The sequence below is a fragment of the Molossus molossus genome, unplaced genomic scaffold (genome assembly GCF_014108415.1).
Source record: "Molossus molossus isolate mMolMol1 unplaced genomic scaffold, mMolMol1.p scaffold_m16_p_24, whole genome shotgun sequence".
Classification (NCBI taxonomy): domain Eukaryota; kingdom Metazoa; phylum Chordata; class Mammalia; order Chiroptera; family Molossidae; genus Molossus; species Molossus molossus.
In genome coordinates this window covers 194,943-218,389 of record NW_023425360.1, presented here as the reverse complement: position 1 = coordinate 218,389, position 23,447 = coordinate 194,943, and the positions used below count along the sequence as shown (strand labels likewise).

Sequence of the window (23,447 nt, the reverse complement as noted above, 5' to 3'; positions counted from 1 at the left end):
CTTGAGTCGGGACGGGAACACCTGCGCAGGTGGCTCCACGCATCTTTCTGCTGTGCTCTCGCCTCCCCACTGCCAACTCCGTTCTGTTTGAAACGCCACCCAGGAGGCGATGGCCAGCTGCCCCCCGCCCTGTGCACAGTGCCTCCCTCCGCTTCCTTCGGGCCGGGCTAGGTGGTTGTGGGGACAGAAAGCCGGGCCTGGGGAGTGGTGGCTTTTTACATTTCTCCCCCCAGAAGCTCTTTGAAGCAGTTTCTAATACGATAATGGAAGTAATTTGTACTTCAGTATGTTTAGAAAAATGAAACGTCGTAGTCTAGTCACGAATGTCAGCAGTCCCTTTCACTCATTCCTTTTCCTCTCATTTTGTATTGAAGGCTTCAGCGATTAGCCAAAGATCTCCTGAAGCAACTGCAGGTCCAAGACAGTGGGTCGTGGGCAAACAATAAGGTTTCTGCATTGGATCGGACCCTAGGAGAGATTGCTAGAATATTGGAAAAAGAGGTATGTAACACATGTCTGGCCTCTGGCCTCTATCTTTGGAGCTCTTTCTCGCAGAGACAGGGAAGGCTACCAGGCTGAGGCTCCTTGGTGCATTTCTTTCGTGTTTCCAAGGGCAGTCGGCCACTGAGGGATAATTTCCTTTTGTTCTTGATTAGATTGAGCTTGTTTTCAGTTGTTTTAATGGAAGTCCTCAATAACAACAATATGCTCCTTAGGTCATGGTTTTCGCAGTCATATTTTTCTCCACACAAACAAAATGAAATTATTTTAAATGGAATTAAACCAATAAAGATATACAGTTTTATGGTAGAAAATATAAAGCTTTGAATCATAAAACTCATAAATCATAGATTTTCTCAAAATACCAGTTTTCTTCCTGTTTTCAGACGATTTGGCAGTTTTCTTTAATGACTTGGTCGTTAAATATTTCAGTGACAACTGAAAAAAATCCTTAATCATTTTAAAAGTATTCACTATAGAAAATTTTAAATGTACAAAGAAGAAACAGAACTGCCTCTAATGCCCACTATTGACATTTTAATTGTTCCTGTTGAAGGTAGTGGCCGTGCTGTTTATCACCTGCACTTTCTATTTCTTATTCTCTGGGCTTAAAACTTAGTATAGAGCCTTTTCTACATAAAAAATACTGCAGTGACAAAAGCGGCAGGAATGAGCAGTGGTGAAGCCGCACCTTGCTGCCGAGCGCGCTGCCCAGTGCAGTCCTGGGCGAGCGCTGCCCGGAGGAGGGGTGGCCCTGGCTGGTGTCCGGAGCAGCTTCACTGCTCGTCACACAGGTGTATTGTCAGTCAGTATCCTGCTTAGTCTTGCTTGTATTGTGCCTTCATAAAATATTATACTTTAAACTTTCATGAACTATAACATTCAAAATGATGGTTCTGAGTTTTATTTGAGCTCATAGATGTAGCTGTTTTCTCTGTTGTATAGTGACTGCTTCATTGTGTGAACACCTCGGGTTTTTTTCATGCCCTCTCCTGGGGTGGACGTTGTTTTCAGGAATTGGATGTGCATGGTTGGGGGGTTAGAGACTGCCGCACACGTCCCTGCCCTGGCGCATATGGATGAGAGTGTGTGCCAAGGGGGGCCTCAGACTCCAGTCTGCATCAGAATTGCCTCAGGGACTTTGGAGAACACAGATTGCTGGCCGCCCTGGGCTTTCTGACTCAGTGGGTGTGGGGACTTAATGCTTCTGGCAGGTTCCCAGGTGCCCTGCACTGGTGGTCACGGCGTGTGCCTCGGGGTCACAGCCAGTTCTGTTTATACCGTTGTGCTTCGCCACATTGTGGCCCCAGACGGTACAGGCCCCTGTGCAGCTGGGGGCAGCAGGTTCGCTGTGGCACGGGGGGGGGGGGGGGGAGGGGGGCGGGGGCAGAGTTCAGACCTGGCCCTGTGGGACATGTGCTGAAGGGTGTGGAGGTTTGATGTTCTGTGGGAAAGCTCTTTAATGATTGTGAAATAATTCTAAAGGGTTTTATAAAGGTGCTTACAGTGTGAAGTAGAAGGTCATTGCTTGAAAATACCACCATGTGCCTTGGCCAGTTTGGCTCAATGGTTATAGTGTTGGCCCAGAGACCAAAGAGTCATGGGTTCAATTCCAGTCAAGGGCACACACCTCAGTGGCGGTTTAGTCCCCGGTTCTGGTTGGGGTCGTGTGGGAGGCAGCCAGTTGAGGTGTCTCTCTCACATCGATGTTTCTCACTGTCTCTACCCCAACCCCCTCGACTCTGTCTGAAGATAAATGGGAAAATATCTTCGGGGAGGATTTAAAAAGAAAAGAAAATACCACCATGTGCATCTTTTTCTCATGAATATTGTTTTAGATTGAAGTAATCACAAAATTTTTGAGGAAAAAGTAAAAGGATCTTTGTAAGAAGGGTATTTATTATGAAAGTGTAAGTCAAGTCATTTCATTCACAAAGGGGCAATTTACTGGACTACCACCGATGCCTTATGATTTGGGGAGAAGTGGAGTCTGGCTCCCAGTGTAAATGGGCTGTGTCCGAGCCTCTCTGGAAAGTGGAGCACGCACTGCAGGGCCACCTACCAGGGTCGATGGATGCGCAGGAGGGTCTTTCTCCTACCGTATAGCCGAGATCCTCTTTACCAGCCAGGCAGACTCACTTTGTGTGGAATTCTGTTTGGAGAGTTACACTGACATTTCAGTGAAATTCAGCTGATGATATTTATGATCTCAGTTTAGGAATTGTAAATAATCACTTCTTTTTGTTTGGAAACTGCCTGAAGTAGCACAATCCTTATAGCTGAAGCCAAGTAGCCAGGGAAGGTTGGAGGGCAGCCTGGGTGGGAGGTGGGCAGCTTGCGCTGAGGGATGGGGGCAGGGCGCCTGGGGGCTCTGCCCTCTTGGCTGAGAGCTCAGCATAGGCTGCTTCCTCTGGTCGTTCGGCGGTTTCCTTAGGTAATTTTCAGGGAGTTCTGAGACCTGCTGCAGAGCAAAAGGGTGAGCTGGTGCACAGAAACACTCATGATGGAGATGAGAACACAGGCCTTCTGCTGTGTCTCAGGCTCCTCTGGTGCCTGAGCTCTGTGATCTGCTCAGAAATAGAGCTTGTGAGCTTGGTTACGTATGTGGGCTGGGCTTGTATAACTCTGCAAGCAGAAACATCTAGACATGCTGCAGAACAATAAAAAAATAAATTCTTAAAAGCATCCAAGAGCTGAGAAGAAGTAAAGTAATCACCAGTTAAAGAAAAAGCCTGAGTTGTGCTCATTGTGCTCTCCACTGAATTGCCAGGGAGCGTCAGCCAGGCGGGCGGGTCCTGGTGTGTAGGGCACAGAGTGAGGGCACAGAGTACAGCCTGAGGCTGCCCGAGGCCGGACTGGAGGTGCAGGCTCTCCCTTCACAGAGCCCCTGGGCACTTGCCCCTGGGGCGGATTTGCAGCCTGAATCCATAGCACTGTGTTATCTCCAATGCTGCATGAGTTTAAATGACTCCCTGGTTGAGGACTGATGTCCTCAGGCACCTGGCAGAAGGAAAGCAAGTCCCGATGGGAGGAGGACACCTTTCTCCTAGGCCTCAGATAACTGCTCAAGTCTTTTTACAAGAACAAGTAGCACAGTCAGAAAACAAGCACAGTCAGTAAAGAAGTCATACCCTGGCTGATTTGGCTCAGCGGTTAGAGTGTCGGCCTGCGGTCCAGAGAGACCCGCATTTGGTTCCCACTAAGGGCACGTACCTTGGTTGCAGTTTGTCCCTGTCCTGGTTGGGTTGTGCCGGCGTCAGCCACTCGATGTGTCCCTTTCACGTTGATGTTCCCCCCCCCCCCCCCACTCTGTCTGAACAAAATATGGAAAGATGTCCTTGGGTAAGGATTAAAAAAAAAAGAAGAAGTCATGAGTAAGAGCAGAGATTAGAACTACAAATGTTAGTCACAGAGCCTAAAACTGTATTTCTTATCTTTTAAGGAAACAAAAGAACTTCAAGTGTCTATAGTCACAGATCTAGCAGTAGTAACAGGTGATTCAGAATGGTCCTGTTACTGACGACCGTCAGAAAAGCTGGAGAAGACACGGCCAGGAACTGGATTTCTGACTGAGGAGTGAAGAAGTACTGGGCCAGGATCAGCAAACATGGCATTCTGGGGTGGGCATAGTTGGTGATCCAAAGCGGTGATAGGAAGCACTGAGTAGTGCCTTTGACATGGTGGAACTGGTGGGGAAGGTAGAGACTGGGACCCCAGCATAACCCCAGGAGTGCACCAGTCCCTGAACTGACTGCTGCTGGACTCCAGGTCCCCGGGGAAATCCCAGTCACCGAAGATTGTCAGGTTCCCAGGTGCCTAACGGCAGCAAATGGAAAATCCACTCTGGAGGATGGGAACATCAACCCAAGCCTCAAATTATTTCAACAAAATGACTCAAATGTCTGACAGAGAAAGGGAAGTAGGCAAGACAGCGTGGATAAAAAGTCAATAAAGATTGACGAACAGGGTCTCCAGAACTATGCTTACCACCTTCAAGAATATTAAGTATTCATTATGTTTTAGTGATTGCACAATTGAAAGAGATGGAAGTGTGAGAACTGAACATTATGTAATCAAACTTAGGAAGACAGCTAGTGAGCTAACAGCAGAGTGGAAGCTGAAGAGAGCATCAGTGACCACAGAAGGGCCGCAAGGAGGACTCCGGTTATGTAGCCAGATGGAAACCACACTGGGTGGTGAGCACAGGGTCACATCGTGAACATTGAATCGTAATGTTTGTATACCTGAAGGCGACCCAGTGTGAACCAGTGCCACCTAAATAAAAAATAACAGGAAATTAAAACCATAAAAATGAAAGAATTCATACTGAGACATGGAGAAAGAAGACTGAAATACAGAAAAGATTCTAAGAGGCATGCGATGGATTGTGAAAAGGCCTAGTTTATGTATAATTACTCAGAAGGAGAAGAAAGAAGGTAATAGGCAGAAACAGTGTTTGAGGAGATCGGCATTGAGGACTCTCCTGCGTAGCCGAGCAGCCAGGGCAGACCCAGGGGGGAGCAGGGGTCTGCACCTGCAGACGTCACAGTGGAACTGGAGACAAGAAAATCAGAGGCCAGTCTCATTAGTGGATTTGGACTCCAGGTTCCTGAACACAGTTTTGGCAAACGAAATCATGCAGTGTATAAAAGAATAATGCATCCCAACAAAGTTGGATTTATTCAAGATCTTCAAGATTGGTTTAACATTGAAAGATGAATCATTGCTTTTTCTTTTTTAAAAAAAATTTTTTATCCTACTCAAAGAAAAGAGAAAGGATATGTTCATCTCGAAAAATGCTGCCAAAGCATCTGCTAAGGTCAGTAGTAAATGAGTTTACAGTGGGAAACCAGGAATAGAATGAAATATCCTTAATCTGACAAATTATATCTACAAAAAGAAGAATACCTAGCATCAAAAAAATAATTGAGTTTTTCAGGATTACTAGATACAAGGATAGTAAATAAAATCAATTGTATTCATAAAATCAAAATATTCAGTATCTAGAAGTAACTCTGTTATGCTCATGGATTGGAAAGCTCACTATAGTAAACACTTCTCTTCCCAAACTGATTTATAGTTCAGTGCAGTCCCAATTAAAATTCTTCTTTTTAAAGATCTCACATATTTATTACTGAACCAACCTGCTAGTACAGAAAAATATTCACAAAGAGAAATACCACTTTCCCAATAATTTCCCCATAAGACCCGCCCAGCTGTCAGGTGGCAGTGGTCCTTTCAGCGAGAGGGTGAGATGCCGGCAGCCCAGACGTAGCACCGATGTGTGAACCCACTGGATGCAAGTCCTCGTGGACCCAGCCCCCCTCTTCCCCAGGGACCTCTCGGAGTCGTTCCTGCTCGTGTTTCCAGTCCCGTCCACGGCCCTGCGGGTGGCCGGTCCTCTCTTGTTTCTTGGCCAGGAACCTCTTGATCCTGAAAGTCTGGTGAGAAGACACCGCCAAGAAGAGAACCCCATGAACTGCAATGGCACAGGAGCAAACCCAGTTAAAACTCTTTATGTTGTGAAGTTAAAACTTTATTTTGTGGAAGTTGAAATGGAGATTCTAACTTAAAATATAGAATTTTAATGAACCAGTAATGACCAAGACACTGCATGGGAGGGTTTGCTGTACCAGGTATCAAACTTATTATAAACTCACAGTAATTAAGGTGCAAAGATGGAGAAAAGCGACAGAGTTGAGTTCACAAGTCCTGTCCGGTGGGCACTCCAGTGGTATCCAGGGAATGTAAGGAATTCCTACAATTTAAAGAGAAAAAGACAGACAACCCAGTAGGAAAATGGTCAAGAGAATGGGCATTCCAAAAGAACAGATCCAAAGAGCCAATAAATAAATGCAAAGACGATCTGTTTAGTAATCAGAAAAAATTCGAATTAAAAACTCAGTGTGACACCGTGCTTTGCCTACGAAGTGGCAGGAATCATGGACTGAAAACACCTCACTCCAGGGCAGTGGAGGCTCCTGCGGTTTGTGGTCAGCGGTCGGTGCTGCCTCTGGAAAGCAGGTTGCTGTTGCAGCTGCAGGTGCAGACACGTATCATGTCACACCTCAGTCTGTACCCAAGAGGAGCCAGCCCCAGGTGCACCAGGACATGTGCACACACGTGGGGTAGCAGCGTGGTTTGTAATTGCCAATATGGAAGGCAGCCCGAGCGCCCGCCAGCACCGGATGTGTGCATTATGGTACCTACGTATAATGGAATATTATTCGACAGTAAAAATGAGTGAACTACCACTGTGGATAACAGCATGGGTGTATCTGACAGTGTTAAGTGAGCAAAACAAATTACTAAAACATTCAAACGTACGCATACATACATATATACTGTTACAGGTCCAGTTCTATAAATTTCACAAACAACCCCGGCTGGTTTGGCTCAGCAGTTAGAGCGTCAGCCATCGGACCAAGGGGTCAGTGGTTTGATTCCCAGTCAAGTGCATGTACCTGGGTTGCAGGTTCAATCCTTTCGGGGTCATGTGGGAGGCAACCAGTTGGTGTGTGTCTCACATCGATGCTTCTCTCTCTCTCCCTCCCTCCCTCCCTCCCTTCCACGCTCTCTCAAAATCAATAGGAAAATCCCGGGGTGAGGATTAACAAACAAACAAACAAAAAAAATAAGTTAAAATCAAACAGTGTCTTCTCCAAAGACCCTGTTCTTGCAGAAATATTTAATTATTTCAAATAAGAGTTTGTAAAACATTCTTGTACATTCACAAGCATTTTCCTCATTCTTGCCATGGTATTGCATTTGGTCCAAATGAGTGTGAGATGCATTTCATTGGCTTTTCTCATTACTTTGTGATGATCAACATCATCCTTAAGTTTGGATAGTAACAGCATCCCAAATAGCACTCTGTGAATGATCAGAAACACAAGACATTTGTGTGCTGTTCCTGTAAGTAAACAGTTGAAGCAGATGGATCAGACACGGAGGTTTTCCAGTTGCCTTCCGTGTGTTTTTAGAATCCTGCCAAGTTTAAATAGAGACTCGGCTGTGAATGTCTTGACCCTGAGGAAGCAAACCACGCAGCTGGCTGCAGCCATAGTCTGAAATGAATCCGGACTGGCCACGTCACGTGATGTGTGGCAGCCACAGCAAAGCTTGTACTCCAGTGTATTTGGAATTCGTCTTGGGAAATCCCAGCAGATGCAGTGGGAGGTGGAGAGGCAGACGCTCCTCCCCCACCTCTCCCACCCCCGCCCCCTGCTTCTTGCCAGGTGAGGTCTGTGGCTGCTTTACACAGGCCTAGACCCAGGAGAAAAGTCGCTGATCCCTGAGAGCTCTTCCACCCAAGTGTGCCCAGGTCCCTGTGTCAGGTCCTGCTGGACGCGGCCTGTCCTGTGGCCTGTCCTGGGGCCTCCGGGCTGCATCGGCCCTTGCGTCTGCTGCTCTCAGCTGGGACTCTTCAGTGGAGAGGAGCTGGGAACATGCCATGCCGGGACCCCATGCTAAGTTCTGTCTCCTCATGGCAGTTGATAGACCACTGTGCACAGCTGTACGACACCACGTCGTGTCGGCAGGTGACAGGCCTATTGATGGCCCAAAGTAAAATGCAAATGTTTTCATACGTCTTTAGCTAGCTTGCATTAGAAGGCAAATGGACAATGGAATTATTTCAAGAACCTCACAGAGGTTTATATATGGTTTGTAATTTTTATTTTTTCCCTTTATTGATTTTAGAGAGAGGAAGGGTGGGAAGAGAAACATTGATGTTAGAGAGAAGTATTGATCGGCTGTCTCCCACACATGCCCCAACCAAAGAGCAAACCCGCCACCTTTTGGTATGGGAGATGGTGGTCCCACCCTCTGAGCCACACTGGCCAGGACTCTCTGGTTTGTAATTTAAAAAAAAAAGAAACAATGAAGGAAAAGAAAGAAAGAAGTTTTTGTGTGTTCTGTGTTAGGTGTTGGTTGCATAGGTGTGTGCAGTTACCCAAACACATGAAACTGAAACCCTAACTCTATGCATTTTGTTACATGTTAACCTCTCAGGAAGAAAAACCAATCCTATTAGTTAATAATTATTTCTAGGTAGTTTTTATTATGTTTTAGATGTGAGTCTTGCCTTTATAAAAACACACTGTTTTAGCACTGGCCAGTTTTGCTCAGTGGTTAGAGCGTCAGCCCTTTTAGTGACGAGTCTCAGGTTTGATTCCTGGTCAAGGGCATGTATTTGGGTTGAAGGTTTGATCCCCGGCCCTAACTAGGGTGTGCAGGAGGCAGCCAGTCGATGTGTCTCTTTCACATCGATGTTTCTCTCTCTCTCTCTCTTTCTCTCTCTCCCTCCCTCCCTCCCTTTTCTCTGTAAAAATCAATGGAAAGTAAATCTTTTTTAAAAAGAAACACACTGTTTTAGTCGCTTACCCTGGTGTCTTTGAGAAAAGCACTATTTTAAAAGCAAGTAAATTTGTCATAACTCAATAATGAATATTGATAGTGCTGGTTTATAGAAACATGGTTCACACAATTTGTAATATTTTCAATGATAATTATGCAAATTAACTTTTTAAAACTTTTTTGTGGACTATTTAAAAATTACTTTTCAAACCTTTTGCTCTGTGTAACATGATACACAAAAGTTTACATAAAACTCTAGTTCAGAAGAATGAGTAATTGTAACAGCAAAAACCCCAGTGACTGGGCGACTTTGCCAGCCTCCCAGAACCCCCTGTCCCCACCTGTATTTCGCCAGTCACACCTCTCTCTTAATATTTGGATAAACTATTACTTTGACTTTCTGGAAACTGCTTTTATTCTTTTCTTTATAGTTTTATCCCCTAAGGGTCCATCCCTAGATATTATATGTTAATTTAAACATGTCTGGTTTCGGACTTGATGTGAATGGGATGCTGTAACTCAGTGTCGGTCTCTGTGGGTGTGTTTAGGAATTCAGGTCATTATGCGTTTCCTCCCGTTGCTGTGCACTGTGTCACTGTGCAGTGCACCGTAGGGTGTTCATCCCACCACTGCTGGGCTTTTTGACGAACATGTTCTCGTGTGTAGGAGGGCGGGACGTCCCTGCTCACTTCTGGTCTTAGTCACTGACTCTTGTCTTCGTGTAGCTGCGGTTTGCCAGTTTTGTTGGTCTTTCAAATAACTGATGTCTACTTTCATTGGTGTCCCTCTATTTTCCATTCTCTGTTTTGTTCACCCCCTTCGGTTTGCCAGTTTTGTTGGTCTTTCAAATAACTGATGTCTACTTTCATTGGTGTCCCTCTATTTTCCATTCTCTGTTTTGTTCACCCCCTTCAAGGTCCATCCGTGTTGTTGTGAGTACTGGGGTCCCCTCCTTTTCGTGGCGGAACCACATTTCACTGTGGGTGTGCACCAGGGCTTCTGTGAGCATTCAGGCATCGTGGGCACTGGGGCCGTGCCGTGGCCGCCACATGTCATGCTGCTGTGAACACGGAGGTGCAGATGTCTTGTTGGTCAGTGTCTCCTTCCCCTTTGGACAGACACCCAGACCTGGAGCTGCTAGGTCATGTGGTTGTGTTTTTAACTTTTGAGGATCCTGTGTGCTGTGTCATGGTGGCTGCCCCAACTTACAGCCCCACCAGCAATGCCCAGGGGTTCCCTTCTCCACGTCCTCCGCACGCGTCGTCGCTCATCTTCCCGGTGGCCACGTGGACGGCGTGAGGTCACACCTCTCGTGGTGTTAATCTGCATTCCCGGTGCCCAGTGACGTTGAGCATCTTTTCCTTACTTGTCGGCCTTCCCTGTATCTTCTCTGGAAAGATGTCTGTTCAGGTTCTTTACCCAAGTTTTTTTTTTTTCTTTTTTTGATATTAGCGCTCATCACATACATGATTTGCAGGCATTTTTCCCATTCCAGAGGCTGTGGTCCCACCAGTTTAGTTTTGGTTTGTTGTCTGTGTCTTAGCTGTCATCCAAAGCTTATTACCAAGGCCCCTAGAAGGAGCTCCCTTTCTGGTTTCCCATAGTCTCATGGTTTCAGGTCTTGCTGTTGTCGTTAATCCATTTTGAGTTCTAGTTTGTCAGTAATGCATGACGGTCCAGATTCAGCCTTTTGATGTGACTGTCCATTCGTCCCAGAAAAGAGCCTGTTTCTTCTCTGTATTCTTGGCTCTGTTGTCAAACATCAATTGGCCATACAGGTGTGGGTTTATTTCTGGGCTCTCGATTCTGTTCTGTTGGTCTGTTTTTATGCCAGAACCATGTTGTTTCAAGCACAAGCCTTCCCAAAATAGAAGCCAGAAAACTTTTTTGTTTTGTTAATCCTCACCCAAGGATGTTTTTCCTTTTTTTTTTTTAGAAAGAGTGGAAGGGAGGGAGGGAGGGAGAAAAAGAGAGAAACATGGATGTAAGAGAGACACATCCATTGGTTGCCTCCCACATGACCCCGGCCAGGGCCTGGGATAAAACCTGAAACCCAGGTACGTATGCCCTTGACTGGGAATCAAACCTGTGACCCCTCTGTCCACAGGCCGATACTGTAACCACTGAGCCAAACAGGCCGAGGCTTCAAGCCCATATTTTATTTATTTATTTTATTTTATTTTATTTTTTTTATATCCTCACCCGAGGACACTTTCCCATTTTTTGTTCAGGTAGAGTGGGAGGGAGAGAGAGGAACAGAGAGAGAGAGAAACATCGACGTGAAAGGGACACATCGAGTGGCTGCCACCCGCACAACCGACCAGGGCCGGGGACAAACTGCAACCGAGGTACGCGCCCTTAGCGGGAACCGAACCTGGGTCTCTCAGGACCGCAGGTCGACGCTCTAACCACTGAGCCAAACCGGCCAGGGCCAAGCCCATATTTTAAATAAAACATGGTTGTGTGTCCTAACCCTGTTCCAGGTACCATAAGACTTATATAGAGGGGTTAAAAAAAAAAATGTAGGTCTTTTCTTTAACCTGATAAGCTCTTCCGACCTCCTCACTTTGTGGGAAATTGTAAAACATATCCGTTGAGTTATGGATTCTGAACCATGGCTCTGTTCGGATACATTCCTAGGCAGATAACTCCCCAGCTAGGATTTCTTTGTAATGTGGGAAGTAGATTGAATTAGAGGATCTCTAGGGTTCTGGCCACCTCTAAAATTATTTCGTATTTTGTTCGAAACATCACATATGCACATCATACAGAAAAGATGCAAACGAGTGAAACAGTGCTTGAAGCTTCTCTGTTCTAGAATGTTCAGACTTTTCTTAAGAGTTATATCCTATAACCACTCTTGGAGAACCCACGTGTTCCTGTGGGAAATTACGTACTTACCTTACAGGTGGGCAGACAGTAAAAGAAAAATAGTTTTTATTTCTTTAGAGTGAAACATATTTATTTATTTATTTACTTTTTAAGCCTCACCCGAGGACATTTTTCCATTTTTTGTTCAGCTAGAGTGGGAGGGAGAGAGAGACAGAGAGAAACATCGACATGGAAGGGATACACTGAATCGTTGCCACCCGCACAACCCAACCAGGGCTGGGGACCAACTGCAACCAAGGTACGTGCCCTTAGCAGGAACCAACCCGGGTCTCTCTGGATCACAGGCCAACCTCTAACCGCTGAGCCAAACCAGCCAGGGCTAGAGTGAAACATATTTAATGGGAATACTAAAATAATCATAAATTTGAGAATTCTGTGTTTAGTATTTGTTTGTCAAATGACCACATAGTATGTTCCATGAAGGTCTCTCTTAGGCTTTCCAGTTTATATTTCAATTTTCATTCTCGCTGGTGAACTGACTGTACTTTGGTTACCTCCCAAATTGTTCTTAAATCTGTTTATTTTGTTAAAATATGTTACAGTTGCCCGGCCGGTGTGGCTCGGTGGTTGAGGGTTGACCCATGCTCCAAGAGGTCGCCCGTTTGATTCCCAGTCAGGGCACATGCCCAGGTTGTGGGCCCGATCCCCAGTGGGGGCCATGCAGGATGCGGCCAATCGATGTTTCTATCTCCCTCTCCCTTCTCTCTAAAATCAATAAAGACAAAAAATGTTACAGCAAATATTAAGAAAAAGCACGTCAACCACCAAATTCAGTTTTCACCATGCCTGCTTCTCGGGCAGTGTGAGCGGGAAGGGCCCCGGAAGATGGATCTGGCAGTGTTAATAGGCACGCCCTCGCCGGGGCATTTTTTTCTCTTTGCAAGCATTACTCTGCCTCCAGTGAAGTCTCATTATTTCTAAGTGTCCTAATCAATAAGGTCATGAAAGATTGATTTCAGGAGCTGCCACTGTGTTTATGACAAGAAGCATATAGAGTCATTTATAGGAGTGGGCAGTAATTCTCCTGTTAACTAGCAAGTCAGGGACTCAGCAAGCCCATCTTACATGTCTTCAGTGGTGAGGAAAATCTCAATGGCGTCCATCACTGACAGAGGAGGAGACTCATATTGCTAATTGAATTTCCCTAAAGAGAGCAAAAATATACTGTCCTATGGGGGCAGGGGAGAATGAGCAGATCCATCCCAGCCTCCACTATGTAAGAGTCGGTCGCATTGATTTTCCTCTGCTGATAGTCTGGGGTGGAGACAGAAAACATGACGTTGACCAGCAGCTCTGTTTCACTGAACGCTTTCAGAATTGCAGCTGCCAGTACTTCAAATAAAAATATGTTTTGGAATATTTTTAAAATAAACATTTTAGGTCAGATAGAGGCCTGTGTGTTGTAGAAAATGTGTAAACAGCCCTGGCCGGTTTGGCTCAGAGGTTAGAGCATTGGCCTGAGGTCCAGAGAGTCCCGGGTTCAGTTCCCACTAGGGGCACATATCTCGGTTGCAGTTTGTCCCTGTCCCTGGTTGGTCGTGAGGGTGGCAGCCACTCGATGTGTCCCTTTCACGTCCATGTTTCTCTCTCTCTCTTCCTTCCACTCTATCTGAACAAAAAATGGAAAAATGTCCTCGGGTGAGGATAAAAAAAAGAAAGAAAATGAGTAAAACAGTTCTCGTTCCTGTGGACGTGGTGGAGGGACCACACCGTGTTCTGTTACGGGGGCTCGTGCTCTGTCTGCCTGGCCTGTAGGGCCGCACCTCCCAGTCCGGCGCCGGCCCATCTCCATGTGCAGGTCAGGACCTGTGTTTCTCTACGCAGGTTTACGAAGTCTTTTTGAAAGAAAAATAATCTTTATTACTATGATATGTGTTCATTGTTAACAAAATTAAGCAGTACAGAAATATATAATTGAATGAGTGAGAGCTCCTCATTTTCCCTCCTTCCCTCTTTGCAGATACAACTGAGAATCAGTCCTTTGACTTTCAGCCCCTCCCCCAGTGTTCTCACTTCTCTTACGCCTGGTTTGTAGGTGGTTTTGTGCAGTTTTGTGTAGCAGGTCCCATTATTGGATCTTTCTGAAGCGTTTGACTTCGTTTGCATGGACACGTATTTCCTAGTGTGTCACTAGTTTTACTTGACATTACATCATACAGTGGAGAGTCCTTTGGCGTGTGCTTGTTTGGGGAAAGGTAGACTCTGTCCGTGGTAGCACCAGAGCAGAAATAAGAATGTTCACTGGGACATAGGGAAGATAGAGGGGTGGGTCCCTTAAACCATGCTCTTGGCTGAGCAGAGCCCCAGCATAGGTTCGCACTGGACTGAGCAAGTGTCCATGTGCGGTTGCAAGGTCCCACACGTCCTCACCACAGTGTGCACTGTCGATCATGATGTTTATCACTGGGAAGTGTGTGTCAGTGAACAACCAAAACCCTCGGACTCACTGAGCATCTGCTCTTGGAACACGTTCCGGTGTTGTCTCGTGAACTCGTCATAGTGACTCCGTAACCTTATCTCATGTTACCCTCTCTAAGAACGAGGACATCGCCCTGGCCAGTTTGGCTCAGCAGTTAGAGCGTCGGCCTGCGGTCCTGAGAGACCCGGGTTCGGTTCCCGCTAAGGGCGCGTACCTCGGTTGCAGTTTGTCCCCGGCCCTGGTCGGTCGTGCGGGTGGCGGCCACTCGATGTGTCCCTTTCACATCGATGTTTCTCTCTCTCTCTCTCTCTGTCCCCCCCCCCCCCCCACTCTACCTGAACAAAAAATGGAAAAATGTCCTCGGGTGAGGATAAAAAAAAAAAAGAACGAGGACATCAGGACACACAGAGGTGAACTAAGTCGGCCAGGATCTCCCCATAAGGGGCAGAACAAAAACTCAGAAATGCCTTTAGGGTTTTATTTGGCATGAAAAGTGATTTCCCCGAATGAAGGAACCGTCCGGATTTTCAATGTCATGTGCTCACACAGTGCGTTTGAGCACAGATAGTCTCTGTGGTCTACAAGATGCATTTTTCTTTCATGACTTGTGCTCTCAGAATGGTTTGTAAAATTTACTCATTAATTATACGTTGAGCATACAGGTACTTTCCTGTCTTTACAAATTATTGGAAGAGAACCATAGAATGTCAGAAGTTGAGTAACCTTCACAGTCATGTAGCCAACTCTCTCATTCTCTTGTTTGTGAGACATGTGAGCGAAAGTGCTGATGCTTCATGCTGGCAACGGCTGTGGCTGTCCAGGTGGAGCTGGAGTGCCCTGTGCCGTGGAGGAAGGTGCCCTGGTGCACATGGCACCATGGACTCGGCGGTGGGCAGGATGAGGCCGGAGGCGTTTCTTTGGCCTCGAATGTGTTGCTCTGAATGTCTGCATGGCGCAGGTCAGGCCTGCGTTTCTCCTCACATGGAGCTGTAGCTTCTTAAAGGCAGTCCCCACCACGAGGAAGACACACATGCCCCGACTCTGCGCCATGGTTTCTGGAGATGTTTTGTTGAATGACACCCCTCATTGGGGGGTCACCTGGGATCGTCACTCTATCCACAAGGTGACGTTGGCGGCGTCGCGCTCCTGAGGAGGAGACGCCGCTGTTGACCCTCTGCTCTGACAACTGTTCTGAGCAGAAACTGCCGGTGAAGCAGACTGTGCAAGATGCAGGTGGTCGCAGGTCTTGCAGGGATGCAGGTTCAAAGGAGAACTAGGAGTGCTCGCGGCATCAGCCTTCATGAGCTGCTCTTCCTGTGTCTGGAGAGCCCTGGTCAGGTGAGGTGCTGCTCAGCTAAGTGCGGAGGGAGGGCTATGGGCCCAGCCAGGTTGAGAGGAGGGAAGCTGGAGAGGAAAGGACTGTAGCAGTAAAGGCATGACGGGTCTCAGTTTTCTGATTGGAAATCTCTGGCAAAATAAAAGATTGGAAATTCCATTATTAAAAGACCCACTGTGTGTCCTGTCCTCTGGAAGGCTCCCTGAGCAGGCCACCCCTTTTGCACGCACACCTCGTCCCCCACCCGACGGAAGGATGGCCTTCCTCTGAGGCCCAGGGTCGCCTCTCCCTTTCGGCACCTGCGTCCGCATGTCGTGGTGCTGCTCCCCGTGCCTCGGACTGCTTCGGCTTTAGAAAGTAAATACAGGTAACTGGGTGTTCTGTCTTCTTTGTTGTTGTGTACTTTTTTTTTTCTTTATTGATTTTAGCGAGAGAGGAAGGGAGAGGGAGAGAGACAGAAACATCAATGAGAGGGAACATCAACTGGCCACCTCCTGTGTGCTCCCCACTGGAGATCGGGCCCACAACCTTGGCACGTGCCCTGACCGGGAATCAAACTTGGTGACCTCTTGGTGCATGGGTGGACGCTCAAGCACTGAGCCACACTGGTTGGGCTTTTTTACATTTTTTATCCTAAAAATTAAAAAGGAAAAGATGCTTTGGAACCACCACAGACTTAGTAAAATCTTCCCGCAGTGATTTTGAGCCGGAGCAGAGTCATTGCACGGACAGGGCAGGTCATCTGCTGTGTGTATTCTCGTTAGGTCGTGAGTCTGTGAGGGTCCGTGTGTCCCCGTGTTCCCTCAGGATGCCCATTGTCTGACCTATCACTAGTGCTCAGTGAAGACTCGGAGAAATTACATCATTCACAAGTGGATGAGATTGTTCAGCTAACTAGAGAAAGGATAAAGAGTAAGCTAATGGAGTTGGTATACGTAAAAGGTTTTTATGAAAAGGTCTAAGATACACTGTTGCAGTTTCTTTGACAATGAGAAATGCACTGCAGAGACATTCTTGCCTATAGGTATTACTGAGCTGTGTCAGCAGATGATTTATGAAGGTTGTGGACTTCCTTTCGTAAGATGGTAGCTAAAGTGTTGATCTGTACACTGGAGATTTAAGCCAAAGTCCTCCATGATGTGTGTGGTTCTGGGCTTTGGGGCCTGGACAGAGTTGGTGGGAAAGTTAGAACAATCCGGTCCCAGGTGAACCAACTAAGACTATAAAGTTTTTACTGAGGCTGTTCCAGGCTGCTCTGGGCTGTAGGTGTGAAAATGGAGCCGAGCATCCTGACTGGAGGCAGGAATGGGCAGTGATGCTCCGAGGCCACTGCCTGAAACAGGGCAGGTGCCGCTAGGTCCAGAGGTGAGCTGGCACCGGCTGGAACTGACTGTGCGGCGGAACTTCCTCTCTCCCTGGTGTTGGGGTAGGCCCAGCTGTTTACACGAAACTGTGGAGGGCTTAGCATGTAAGGGCTCGTTCTAGGAAAACAGCACTGAGCTGACCTGTGGGAAGAACGGAGGAGGCACACAGACCCATGCTTTTGTCCTGGACTCTGTAATTGCATGTTGCACAAAATGAATCTAGTGGTTTTGCCTTAAAATAGAATAGTGCATTATGAATGAAGGCAGGTCAGTTTTTATTTTAGCTGACCATGTTCAAAGTAAAATAAACCGATTCTTTTGTTTTCATTTGTACAGTAGAGCTATCTCCCTTCTCTAGTCTTTAAAAAAGGTCTTTGCAATGCAGTTTACATATTCAAAATATTGGCAGAATGGCTAAAGATTAGTCATAATAAATTCAGTAGAAAAGGTGAAGACTGACTCCTTAACAGTGGGCACGCATTGCCTCGTGAGGGCGCGGCACAGGCCGTGTTCGCTGTGGACCGTGAGGAGCCAGGCCTTCGACTTGGGCTCTGAGCTCATGTACCTGTCACCACACCTCAAAGTGACCTCCCTTCTGTTCTGTAATCACTTCTTTACATATTTAGAAATTTAAAAAACCAACGTATCTGTCCTTCATGTTACAAGTCTTCGTTAAGCTCTCAGTACGTGAGACCCACGACACAGATGTAGGAGCTGTAAACACTACTGAACTGTCATCCAAGTTCAGCCAGCATGTCCTAGCCTAGTAATGTATAAATGTAGAGTGAGGCAACTTTACTGCATAATTTATGATGACAAAGTAACAGAATTTGGTCTGCGGTGCCATCTTTATAGAAAGTCAGAGTTATACATGTTATTCCATACTCTGCCACTTAAAATCCCTGAAAACCCAGAAGTAAGGTTAACAGATCTTAAAATCCTGCTCTAATTAAAAACTGTCCTTTAGAGGAAAGAGAAGTTTGCCTTTTCTGTGCAGGTTTCTGATTCTTCTGTCTCTCATGGCTCACTTTTGCCGCGACTATGGTAGACGTCTCTTCGCTGCGCATGTGTGATGACAGACAGACAGACAGATGACCCTGCGGCCTCCCAGCGCTGCCCGTGGTGACCACTGATGGTTTATCTGGTGTCAGACAGGATCTGTGTTCTCTTGATTTTAGATGAATGTGCAGCCCACTGCCTTACCAGTCATGATGTCAGTTGTTTACATTTCAGCAAAATGTTTGTCGTAGCTTTCAAATACGGGGAGCTGTGGACAGACGGTATTTGTCACGCTGTGGAGACTGTCAGGAGGGTTGGCCTCAGCACTGCGGAGTGAGCGCAGCGTCTGTGTTTTAATCTGCAGAGTGTCAGGCCTGCTCACTGCGTGACCACTTGCGGCAGGAGACAAATAGCACAGCTTTTCTATTCTGGTGGCCATGCGCTGCTCTCAGTCAGTCTTTCAGAAAGTGTTTCACAGATGAAGGCTGAAGGTTGGGAGGACCATGCAGCAGTGGAAGTGGCAGCATTAGGCTTCCAAAGCGAGCTGTAGGAACTGGTGTGCGAGCTGTTTCCCGGTGACCCTCTTCCCCGGCATCTGCAGGTCCAGTCAGAGAAGTGCTGACCAGTGGACGGCATGAGCGGCCCTCTGCCTGCACTGGGACCATGTCAACCTTCCGGCCAGTGAAAGCCTCTCACGTCCAGAGCTTTGCCCGACCTGTCACTGAGCAGCAGGGATGGGGGCGTGTCACTGAACTCCATGTTGCTTAAGAGGTGCGCATGCCTAGTGGGCACTGCATAAGTGCTGAGTTGTCTAATTTAGGACACAGAGTTTCTGCTCTAGAGTCTTGGCATCTGTGGCCTCCTGCCCCTCTAAGGGCATCCTCCTTCCTGAGGAGAACAGCCCCTTCCATCCTGCCTGCCCATCGTCCTGGCTGCGTGGCCTGTGGTCTTGCCTCTGCTGTAGGTCCCACTTCTGTGTGGCTGTCTAATGTGTCTCCAGGATGCACTTCATACGACCTGGGCTACCTCAGTCCTTGATGCTTGGAGAGGACGGTGAGAGGGGTCGGTCCTTGAGAAATAAATGGAAAGTCAGCATTTGCCTACTCTGTTAACAGAGAAAAAATAGGGCAAACAGTAAAATAAGTGATGGGAAGTTCCTCTGAATGGGCCTGATGCCTGGTCACATACTCGTCTTCCTGGTAGTGCAGACTCCTTCCGACCAGGGAGAGCAGACAGGAGTGAGAAGCCCCGGCTACTTCCCCAGGGGTGCCCTCCCCAGTGGGTGTGCTTGGGGGTGACAGCCTTTCAGCCCCATTCCTCTCTGTGAGGCATTGGCTCTGAGGTTCCCCAGCATACAGGCTCGGACTCAGAGGTAAGTGCGAGTGCAAACTGCCTCCTGGTGGGCTGCTCGGGAGGCCAGCAGGAACCTACTGGCGAGCTGGCAGCCCCCCGGAAGCCCCTCCTCAGGTCATGGCAAAGAAGTGTGCGATGTCACTAACTGCAGAGCACACGCTTTGTGGGATTTGAAGACCACGCTTACATCATTCAAAGAGAATCTAAACATTTTGTTTTTCTCTGATTGCTGCAACGCATGATCATGGAGAAGTAGACTGAAGTGGGAAGTCCCGGCAGAGCCAGGAGTGGGCGGACTCAGAGCAGATACCCCGGGTCCCCGCCCTTGGTAGTCACAGGACTGGTGCTTGTATGTTCGTGATGCTTGGTGGTTGCCGAAGAATCTTCTTTACCCCATTTGTCCTGTGACAACGGCTGATGGCCAGTGCGTGCTGCAGCGAGACAGGGAAGCCCAGCGGGCGGGGTGGCAGGTTGGAGGAACTTGCATCTGCACACCACGCAGGGACAGGAGGGCTGCTGCTCGGGGCACTTGGTGCCATTTTTCTGCCCTCCCTGTGGGAAAGGGCAAGGAGCCTGCCGAGCAGGCGGACCTGGACACGGGCATCCCGCGGTTCCGTGACTTGACTGAAGGTGACAGGCGGCCCAGCTGTCTGCACACAGGCTGCCGCTTCTCGGAGCCAGGAAAAACCGGACACGAGGAGAGATGTGCAGACTGACAACGAAGCAACTCTGTGCCAGTCACCATCCCAATTCCTAACACGTGAACACATTTCATCCTCACAGTAACCCTGCGACTTTTCTCAGCCACATTTACTAGGGTGCAAACAGACACTTGTCCAAGGTTGCACAGCCAGTCACGGTGAGCAGGAGTTGAGAACAGGAGCTGGCTGCCAGGGTCCGTGCCGGCCATCACCGCAGCACACGACGAGCAGTTGCACGCACCTCTGGCCGCCACTCGTGTGCCTGAGCCCACACCTGGTGGACACCCAGAGCCTGGGGACGTCCACACCCGCTCCCGCAGCCTAACTGGGACTGTCCTGTGCGTCTGAGAGAGGCGTCTTCCAGGGAGTGCATCCAGCCCAGTGAGGAGAGCCGGCCTCATCTGCAGGTGACTCACCGATGGAGGCGCTTTCTGTAAGGTGCCCTGACTTTCGCTTTGGGGAGTGTTTTGTCTCTCTGCTGAGAGGTGTGCAGTGTTCATTACTTGTTCTTAAGAGTATGTGTTCTACATTCCTGAAAGTAGGTTAAAAAACAAAGCCTTAGGCCCTGGCCAATTTGGCTCAGCAGTTTGAGCAGTTTGGTTCCCATCAGGGCACATACCTGTGTTGTTCAATCCCAGCCACAGGCAGGGTTGTGTAGGAGGCAGCCAATCGGGGTGTCTTTCTCACGTTGATGTTTCTCTCTCTGTCTCCCCCACCCCTTCCCTCACACTCTCTCTTAAAAAAATTGATGGAAAATATCCTCAGATGAGGATTACCAAAACCAAACAAAGCCATAGGAAGTAGATCAGGGAACAACCATGAACACCCAAGTGACGTACCCCTGCCCACAAGTGCCTCAGTGTGACCCCTGATGCGAGGTAAGGAGGCGGTCAGCACGCAGCCCGCTGCACAGTGACAGGTCTTCCTGCTTCCATCCTGCTGCTGCCCCTGTGCTCAGTCAGACACTCTCCCCAGCCTGCCGAGCACACTGAGGAGGCCGCAGCTTTGCCTCCCGCGCGTCTCTGACCCTCTCTGGCTGTTCCATCTCCCTCCCTCGGCGGCGGCGGCGGCCTGCTCAGGTCTTTGCTCGGGTGTCCCCTTCTCAGGACGCCTCTCAGCTCCCAGCCCTGCCCCAGCCCCGTGCTCTGTGGTCCTCGGCACCATCTGCTGTGCTGTCCGTGTCACTCCTGGCACTTGCCCCACTGCAGCAGTCGTCAGGGAAGGGGGTCTGTCTGCTCGTGGACTCGTGGACTCTATCAGTGAGTAAAAATGCAAGGTGTGCCGAGAGCGTGTGATGCGGCAGTGGACTGCTGAGGAAACTGTCAGTCTTCGTGAAGCTTGGGTTTCACAGATAAGGGTCGTTCTGCCAAGAGTGTTTCAGGCAGAGGGCAGCACCTGCAAGGACCAGAGAAGCAGGGCAGATGTGCACTCCAGTCCTCGCACCCGGGACGCAGCAGGGCCCGGGTGGGTGGGGAGGTAGGGAGAGAGTTGGACCAGGCTGCCGAGCGTTTCAGACCAGATCTGCTGCTGCTTGGGAGAGGTGCCTGGCTGCAGTGGTGAGGAGACTGCAGGAGGCCAGGCTGGGGCCACAGTGCCTTGGGAGGCTGTCTGGATGTGGCATGAGGTGGGCAGGTGGCGGCAGATGGAACGAGAGACAGACAGACACCTGTGAAAGTGACTGAGAGACAAAGCCATTCTCGGTGTGAGGAGTGAGGGGAAGGAAGATGCTAAAAGTGCAGTGGGTGATGGTGGCTTTCGGTCAAGTTTATAACAGAAAAGTAACAGCTTTGTTTATGTGCTTGAGCATCATCCAGATGGTGCCTCAGACTCTTAGAGCGTTAGCTGTGAAGACACGGGGCATGGACACCTGGCTGGAGACACCGGTGTGGGACACGGTGGAAATGGTTCACAGTCCACAGAGTGCGGAGCGGAGAGACCCCAGGAGAGAACCCGCGGAGCAGCAGTGTTTACTGTGGAGATTGACAAACTGCAGCGTGTGGACCGGAGCTGGCCCACTGCCATGCTTCTGTGCTACAGACTGAGAGCGGCCTTCACACTGACAGATGCTGTGCTGTGCTGTGCATCACAGCCTCCGTTGTACCTCAGCCTGGAAACCTCAAGTCTTCACTCTCCGGTCTTTCAAGAAGTTTCCTGACCCTGATCCTGGCGGAGGAAGACACACCTCCGAAAGCAGAGATGGACATGAGGAGAGAGAAGGCGAGGTCGGAGGTTGGAGAGCAGCCTGGGGAGCCTGGGCAGGGGCGGGTCAGCCAGGAACAGGGTGTTGCTGGCACAGTGTGTTTATGCTCAGACACATCTGCTCCGCTTCAAATGCTCTGCGGTAGTAAAAATATATTATTTTAAAAGAAAACTAAGGACATAACCAGGTTAAAAACAAAACTGGGATTTCTGTGGCCCAGAAATGGAATGAAGAGAAACACAGTCGTGAGAAGGACAGAAGCCCCAGTTTGTGCCCCCCACACACACACACACAGGGTATGCAGGGTGGGCTGCTGCGGGCCACGGGCCCAGTGCCCCACAAACCAGGGTCACAGCTGCGGTCCACTCCAGAAACGAGGTTCAGTAGAAACTGCCAACCACTCCCCAGTGCGGCCGCTTGTGGTAAGTGTGCCTCAGGCCTCGGCAGGAGCAGAACACACAGCCTCCACGGCCAGTGCGCGCCCACCGGTGGAGCCCAGCTTCTGAGGCCCTGGTGTAGCCAAGGGCAAGCAGGGAGCATGTGGGAAGCTGCCAAGAGCCAGGAGGGGAGACGGGGATGCACTGTAAGCCCACTGGGCGCAGACCGAAGGCACAGGAGTCACTAAGCTGACTGCCCAGGAAGACAGCTCTGAAACTGCTTGTCTAATGGAACGAGAGTTTATAACCAATAAAATCAACTTTACAGAGCCATCTGAGAAACATTTTAAAGACATATGTAGTATTATCAAGGAGATGGATGAAAATATCCATTTAAAATCAGAAGGAAATGAGAGGTAGACAGAGATGAAATAATGGGTAATATGAAAAGAACTAAAATCTAGGAAATAAGAATATAGTTTTTGAAATTCAAAATAAACTTCACAAGATATGCCTGGCCAGTGTAGCTCAGTGGTTGAGTGTCGACCCACGCACCAAGAGGTTGCCGGTTCAATTCCTGGTCAGGGCACGTGCCCAGGTTGTGGACCTGATCCCCAGTGGGGGGCAGGCAGGAGGCGGCCAGTCAGTGTTCTCTTTCACCGATGTTTCTATCTCTTTTCCTGTCCCTTCCTCTCTCTTTAAAACCAATAAAGAAAAAATATTTTTAAAAAAACTCAACAAGGTATAATAGAGACTGCAAGTACACGGAGAGAGAATTAACTGCTTGGGAGCTGATATCGAGGAATATAACCAAAACACACAGCAGAAACACAGCATGAAAGGGTGAAAGTGGTTGAGAGTCACTGCATGTAGACTGAGGGTCCTCACTGTGTCTGGAGGTGTAGTGCGGCATTCATGTTGGACGCTGACATCTGGAAACTTCAGGA

At 48.4% G+C, this 23,447-nt stretch overlaps 1 protein-coding gene across 4 annotated transcripts in view; it reads left to right on the top strand.

Annotated features, from left to right (window-relative positions):
- The window catches only part of SCAPER (S-phase cyclin A associated protein in the ER), a 178,058-nt gene that overhangs the window by 79,872 nt on the left and 74,739 nt on the right, over positions 1 to 23,447 (top strand). For all 4 annotated transcript variants that reach the window (XM_036277975.1, XM_036277973.1, XM_036277976.1 and 1 more), the window contains one exon: positions 375 to 501. In XM_036277975.1, coding sequence (XP_036133868.1) covers positions 375 to 501 — 127 coding nt within the window. The remainder of the gene's footprint in view (positions 1 to 374; positions 502 to 23,447) is intronic.